The sequence below is a fragment of the Centruroides sculpturatus genome, unplaced genomic scaffold (assembly GCF_000671375.1).
Source record: "Centruroides sculpturatus isolate CEXI.00-Female unplaced genomic scaffold, Cexi_2.0 scaffold1256, whole genome shotgun sequence".
NCBI classification, from domain to species: domain Eukaryota; kingdom Metazoa; phylum Arthropoda; class Arachnida; order Scorpiones; family Buthidae; genus Centruroides; species Centruroides sculpturatus.
Genome location: NW_019385376.1, coordinates 236,093 through 244,205, shown reverse-complemented (window position 1 = coordinate 244,205; position 8,113 = coordinate 236,093). Strand labels below are relative to the sequence as shown.

The following is an 8,113-nucleotide window of genomic DNA, read 5'->3' as shown; positions in this document are numbered from 1 at the left end:
ACAGGTCATATGTTTAAGACTAAATTGTGAGCTCTCTCTCTTGTAAATGTATAGTTTAAGAACACATTTCTCTCTCGACTCGGTATAGACTAAGAATAGATTTCCTCCTGTCGAAGTTGATTTGATCATTCATTCTTTGATTGACTGTTTGGATTATTAGATTATTTCTTATTCTGTATTTGTATTGTTTGTTTTGTTTATTAAATTATATATATATTTTGTTAAGAGATGTCTCTGGATTATTTCCTGAATCAGATTGACGGCATAAATTTTACGCGTGTTTATCCGTGTTACTAAAAGTAGATAAACTGGTGTCAGGACCCTGACATAAGGAAGAAGGTGAATTCGCCATCACCAACTTCCGCTTAAAATATTAACTGTAAGACCTTCCACACTCGTTTCCCTAAGTTTTGGGAAAGGCCGTTCTTGTAGACGAATAAGACTAGTTTCACCAACTAGCTGCCTATTAAGTGATACAGGCATAACAATTTACCCTGTACCCCAGGCTGGATCTCACACTATTGACAGTTCATGTGGTATCCATTTTCCTAGCTTTGAAACTTTTCTGAGTTGTTGTAGATGTCTATGAACAGTTCCATGGGATGAATTTAAATGTTCTGCAATTTCATCAACTGTTAAAGATGATTCTGCTTTAACTAGTGCAGAGAGAGCATCATCGTCAAAGTCATCATAAAAGTCTTCCAGTACGAGCTTTATCCTCCACACTAAAATCATTATTTCTAAATCTTTCAAACCACTTCTGTGCAGTCCTTATACTAATTACAGTTTGATTATGAACAGTATTTAATTTTTTGGCTGCATTTGTAGTATTCTCACTACTTAAAAATAAAAAGTATAAAACATGTCTCTTATATTCGTCTGTTACTTCCATTTTAACGAAAATAAACAACTGAAATGTTCCCAATTCTGAACAGTATTATATGAATGAGATCCAATTTAACACTTCAGTGTAAAAAGTATCACATTAGACTGACAATTTTAACTACAAAACACGTTTTTTCTCAAGGTCATAAAATACACATGAACTTATGGACTACCTGATATAATTATTATATCATTGCCATTAGTGATGCAACTAATTATTTGACTGAATTTTTTTTTCTGCTGTCCTATTTTTAGTTATTCTAAGTTAGGAAGAACATAATTGGAGGATAACTATTTTATAATTCTGGATTCTAAACTTTTATTGTATCACTTTAAAGTGAATCATTTAATTTTTTTCTTAGATTTGAAAATACTTCTTAATTATTTTAAGTGTCTTGCACACTTGTGCAAATTATATGACTATAAACTTCTTTTGTCAATGAAGATTTCCCTCTCCAGATTGTTTACTAATTGCTCTAAGAAATTAAGTTTTGATAACTTGGAATAATTTTGGAGTTTTTTTAGATTTTGTTGTTAAATAAAAAGTTTATAAAATTAAAATTGTGGAAGACTATGGATTTGAACAAATAATAATAATTATGATATATAAAAAAAAACATTATTAATTTTTATTCAATTTATAATATGTTATTAATTTAAATATTGATAAGTTACTAAATTTTTTAAAGGAATTTCGTTTTTTACGTCATTGTGCATCTGCTCGATTGTTTCCTAATTCACCTGTATCTTCTCAAAGCAAGATGGAGAAGACTTTTAACAATATTTCTAAACAGGGAAATAGCTATTTTAAAAAGACAAATAAAATTAATCCATTTGATATCCAGACAGATGATGATGAAGGTGAAGATGTTATGGCCTTGGATGGGGTAAATATGTTTAAGGTTTTATTCATAATATTTAACTGATAATTTTAATATTTATGATGATTTTAATGATACTACATTAATTTGTATTGTATATAAGTAAAACATTAAATTTGTAGTTTATTATGATTAAGTTATATTAAAAAAATTTTTTGTTTATTGGAACTGCAGGTGAATAATAAATTTAAAAGTCAAATATCAGAATAATTTATGGAAAAATATTGTTGTTTATTTCTTTTATCTTTTATAAATGTAGATAAAACAGATTGATAATATTGAATTTCCAATAATAAATTATCAAAATTTCCTCAGTTTTATCTATAGAAAAAGTTCTAATTTAAACTCTTGAATTACACTGGATTATTGCTAATTTGGCCATGCCATGCACAGAGGGATCCATATTAGCAAGAGTGCTGGATTACTGAGTGTGTAATGGCCTAAAGGCAATGAATGATGTAGCCTGTTGCACTTAGGTACAGTGGAACCTTGCTTAACGAGTATTTCGCATAACAAGCAAAACAAGTTATAAAAAAATTGACTCGCTTAATGAGTGATGTTTTGCGTAATGAGTGACAAGGAGAGGGGAAATCCTGGATTGTGCGCATGCTCCATAAGTCTGTGTTTAGCACGCATTCCGCTAGCATCTTAGTGTTGCTCGTGATCACACATTTTTCCAAACTTGTCTTTACACATATTATGTATAAACATCGACAATCATATCTCATTATATAATAAACATGCCATCTTGTACTAAATTTAATGACCAATTCCAAATTAAATTTTTAAAACGTCTAAATTAAAAATTAATTATTTATAATTATATACATTTAATATGAGATGGCAGCATAACTGCCTACCTCTAGTCAAATTAATTAATTTCTAATATTTAATTATAGCCTTTACATAGCCCAAGAATTTGGCATATCATTTGGCATTTTCATCAGACATATAATCTGTGATTTTTTTTTTTGTTTTTTGCAAATTTAATTCACATTCCAGGTTGGTTCATTCCATGCTAAAAGAAAAGATGATGATGATTCACACTTCTTAACAATGTATATTGTATAATTTTCTTTGAATAAACATTATACTTAAAATATTTGAATATTTTTTCGACATAGAACACATTATGTATTTTACATTAATTTCTATGGGGAAAAAACTGTTTCACTTAATGAATGTTTAGCATTATGAGGAAGAATCTGGAACAAATTATGCTCGTTAAGTGAGGTTTAACTGTACTAATTCTTTTTGGAGGAAGGTGGGAAATATGGCATGGAATGCAATACTGTACACAGAAATTAAATCTAAGTAAACAGGAAAACAGAATGTGTGACATGACTAATATTTTTGTGGAAATGGAATTACATTGGGATATGCCAGATAATTGAGAGGCCAAATTAGCAAGTGTGTATTGAATTACATTTGAATTTAGAGCTTTTTTTTTTATGAAGCAATTGTTTTGGTATGAAACTTATCTTAACATTAAGTTAAAATTATAAATATTTTAATTTTTATTATTTTAGATTTTAATTTAAAGATATTTGTTTAAAATTATTATATTTTCAATTTGGCATATTATTGTAAATTATGTTTTATTTTAATTTGTTAATAGATTCAAAAATTCATTATAACAATGTTGAATCTAACCAAAAAAGAAATTTATAATTTAAAGAGAATAAAATATATATACTGTCGACCCCCCATAACATGGTAGATACGTTCCATTCTTTATGAAATTGATGTTCTAAGAGTCTTTGAATACATGAGCCAATCACAGCCCAGCATGTATGCAGTTTACGGACTACGGCTGTTTGAAAGGTTTTCTTCCATAAAATTAATAGATTCTAGACTAATTCGACTCAACATTTCCAAAATACAAATAATTTTTTGGGAATAATTCATATAAACTACGCTATAAACAAAAAATTGTAGAATTACTTACCGAGTGTGCACCGTTTGATGACGCCATTGCTTAAGCTTGTTTTCGTTGTGGAGCTTGTCATCGAATGGCGCTCGCGTGCTTCCTGATAAATTATTTCTTTTGCGAAAAATTTGCTGAACTTTGGAGACATCATTAATATAAATATAATTTTTATGGACGTTAAATAATAAATGGTTTTTAGTAGGTCTGCTGCTCGTTTAAACTCAACAGTTTGTACGATATCCACTATTAGTCTAGATTCGACCAATCCTGTCGCAACACAAGTCAGCGATGACGTTTTACCAAATTATACGAGTTTTTTTAGCGTGTTTGTATGAATACTGTCGCAATTTTTTCGCCGTCATATAGGAATCTGAACTGTATGAACCCATGTTATGGGGGGTCGACTGTAAATTTAAGAAATTTAAATATATAGTACAGTTTCACAAAATGTGGGGTATTATCCTATGAGGGACATCTCTTTTTTGAAAGAGGTAAAGCAATAGTGAAAAATTAGGAATGTTTTTCTGACTAGAAAGTTTAAGCAACACAATAAACAACTGTCTTTTGGCATAAAACTCTAATAAATACAAAATAAATGCAAGTACTTTCAATGGTGCATTACTGTTTTCATCAGACAAAAAATTTTTGTATTTGTCTGATGAAGACTAATACACTGCTGAAAGTACGAAGGTCATTTTAAGTAAAGAACGTTTGTATCTCTAGATATTTTTATTTAAGATAATGAAACAAAATGTATTTTACAACATATATGATACTTTAGCTATTTTTCTACATAGTTGCCATACAAATTTAAACATTTGTCATAGAGTTTCATCAGCTTTTCTATGCTTCTACACACTCAGTTACTGCCAAGTTCTTGAACCAGTCATTAATGGCCTCTTTCAGTTTGTTGTCAGTTCCATAGTGATTCCCGGCCAAAAAATCCTTCAATTTTGGGAAAAGATGGTAATCACTTGGAGCCAAGTCTAGGCTATGAGGAGGATGTTCGAAAACTTCCCATTTAAACTGCTGAAGCAAGTTCATCAATGCAGCAGCTGTGGACATGTGCTATCCTGAAGAAGCACAATGCTTCTGGACAACAATCCCTGCCATTTGTTTTGAACTGAAGCTTCATTTATCACATTACCATAAACCTCACACTTGGCGGGATCTTTAATTTTGTCACACACATCAAAGTCGTTGTACACAATGTGTACAATTGGTTTCCAATGTGTACCACTAATTGGGAACCATTGGTTTACTGTTTACAGTAAACCAATGGTTCCCAATTAGTGGTACACATACCCCCAGGGGTACATGAAATTGCATGAAGGGGTACGTGCGGCAATCTAAAATCGGTCAATTTAAAATTTAAATGCATGAAATGAAGCAAAAAAAAAATAATGGATGGACCATCAAAAATTCGGTAATTTACAACATGATGTCGAACGCACAAATTCGCTTATTTATAACTAAAAATATTCTCAAAATTTCATTTAAAAAAATGAATTTGCGACAATACCTAAATGAAATTCTTACGCAAGAAACAAAAATTGTACAATTAACACAATTTGTTATCGCAAAATTAATTTTGAAAATTTTTGTTGCTGTTGCGAATAACTCCACTGACCACCTTCCCATCTCTGACCAAGAGGAATTAATAGACATTTCATGCAACAGCAGACTCGAGAGTTGTTTTGCAGAGCAATCACTGAGTAATTTTTGGCTGACCTAAAAGACATTTATCATGTCAGCAAAGCGGTAATAAAATATTTACTACCATTTTGCACAACATACCTCTGCGAGAGCGGATTTTCGGCCATGACAAACATGAAAACTAGACATCATCACCGACTTCAACTCGAAGATGACTTGAGACTGAAGCTGACCAAAAAGCAACCAGATTTTACAAAGTTGTGCAAAGAAAATCGTGCACATTTGTTACATTAAAATTAAATAACCTTATGTTATTTTCATTATTATTAGAATTGTATTTTAAAGGTAATAAATGTAAAAAGACTTATTTTATTTATCACTAGCTGTCTACCCACAGCTTCGCCCGCGTTATATTGAATTTTCTCGTGGGAGTAAGATATTTTCTCGCAGTAAAATGTAGCCTATGTCCATCTCTAACATGTAAGCTATCTCTGTGCCAAATTTTATTAAAACCTGTTCAGCGGTTTAGACGTGAAAAGGTAACAGACAGACAGAGAATTACCTTCGAATTTATAATATTAGTATAGATTAAAATGAATTTCTGCTATAAGAGATATGTGAGTTTGAGCTCTTTCTTGAAGTGGTATGCAGGAAAAACTAATTGGGAACCACTGCAGTAAACGATCGTTGCGGCTCGCTGTTAGCATCAGACTGACATGAAAAAATGGAAAAGTCCATGACGCGGCAGTGGGGTGGTGGGAGAACTGCGCGGTTCATCAGATCAAAATGTTCTTTTCTTTTAGAATGACCCTTTACTTGCATGTTTTGTGTTTATTAGAATTTTAATGCTGAAAGACAGTTGTTTGTATTGCTTATCTAATTTGCTGTCAAGTATGTGTTCAAATTTTTGCAATGACAAAGTTTTGATGAGTCTCTGATTTATATAAAAGATGATGGATATTTTGCTGTCATTTTCAATATCATATTTGTAAGAAACAGGCATCTTACTTACATATGATATAAAGAAAAAAATTTTGATCTTCATTGATAGTTAAACAAGAATTATGGCTAGCAATGTCATTATACATCATATTTTGATAATGTTATACTGACAATTTATTACACTAACAATTTTTAATATTATACATTTTTTTATGTCTTTGCATGTGTGCATGCAAATGTTAAAAAATTATAACAAATTTTAAATTTGAGCAAAACACCTATTGTAGCAAATATTAATTTAGTTTATTTGGGAAAAGGTGGGATATGAAAAATTTTTCTCATGGTAGAGCATTATTAGAAAAGTTTGAAAATCATTAGTCTAGAAGATATTTTTGTATATTATATACTAAAGATTATTTTAAAGAAAAATATATAATCTTACTAAAAAGCAGAGAAAATTTTAAATATATATTATCCAGATAAAACCTAAGATATAAAAGTTGGACATTATTCAGTACTCTGAAACATTTTTGAAGGTGCATTCATTATTTATATTTTGTATGATTTTGACATATGTTGTTTTTATTTGAATTTATTATGTTTTAACTTAAAATTTAATGATTTAATTAATTAATAGTTATTAAAATATTTTCAGACTGATGAAAGTACTTCCCGACACAGCTTTAGTTCTGACAGCGATGATTCTGATGTACCAGAAGAATTGAAAAAAGAATATGTAGAAGAAAATGCTGATGATTATCAGAAGTGTGTATTAATATATTCTGTGAAATGTATATGACTTTTTAAAAATTAATTTACATAGCATAAATTCAAAAAGTTTTAAGTTCTGCCAAAAATGCTTTTATAAAAATTGTTATATGAGATGTCACATTACATATAAAAAGTGCGTTTTACATTGCAAAACGATTTTTTAAATATGTGAGCAGCATCCCCTTGGTTTAGGATTTTTCTGACACCACCTGTGATTGGATTCACAGAAAACCTTTGAGTACATGTGTCAGCAGTATTGTATGGGGAGCAGAGGGCAAGCAAATCAAGGAAGGATAGGAGAGACATAGCGCTCAGAAGTGATTGATTTGACAGTGAAGTAACAATAAAACAACTAGATTTATTTTAACATAAGTAAAACTATTGCACAAATGACAACAGCTTTTTTATCTTTACCTATATTTACATCTATTACTATATCCTATACTTTTCTGTATTATTTGGCATCCTACTCGCAACTAATTCTGTCTAGGAAGGGAGTTTTACAATTTAATCATGTGTCAAATAACTTCTTCCTAAGAACAAACATCCTTAACCTATCAGATGTTGAAATTTTTCTCTGTTGCATGTGGTGTTACATTGAATTTTTGTCGATGTTAAGGCCTAACGAAAATTACACATTTTTGGAAAAAAAAATTGTGGCTATTGTATTGTCCAAAATTATTTTTTAATTTTGCACAAACAAAATAAATATATTAATAAGTGTAAAAACAAAAAAAATTATATTTCGGAAGTTTTAATATAAAAATTATAATGACTAGCGACATCTAGTTTCAATGATGATACAAGATATTTTGGGTCAATCAGTTAAGGTCAACAGGTTGCAAACCAAGATGTCAGGAATAACACTGGACAGGTTAAGGTTCTTTAGACAGTTTGGTGCTCCTTTGATGCAATAAGTCTTTAGAATATCAAAATGTCCTTATCTCAGATACTGCATAAGTTTATGGACATCAAATCCAAATGCAGATACACTAACAGAGAGAATTCAGGCAATGAACAAACCCCAGAGACAGGTAACCTCTAACCT

The 8,113-nt window shown here is 30.2% G+C and overlaps 1 protein-coding gene across 1 annotated transcript; it reads left to right on the top strand.

Annotated features, from left to right (window-relative positions):
- Positions 1–1,540: 1,540 nt before the first annotated feature.
- LOC111638307 (syndetin-like) lies at positions 1,541–7,718 on the top strand. The gene is made up of 2 exons (XM_023383995.1): positions 1,541–1,772; positions 6,950–7,718. Exons 1-2 carry the CDS (start codon positions 1,647–1,649, stop codon positions 7,091–7,093), a joined length of 270 nt encoding a protein of 89 aa, XP_023239763.1. The 5' UTR covers positions 1,541–1,646; the 3' UTR covers positions 7,094–7,718.
- The last annotated feature ends 395 nt before the right edge of the window (positions 7,719–8,113 follow it).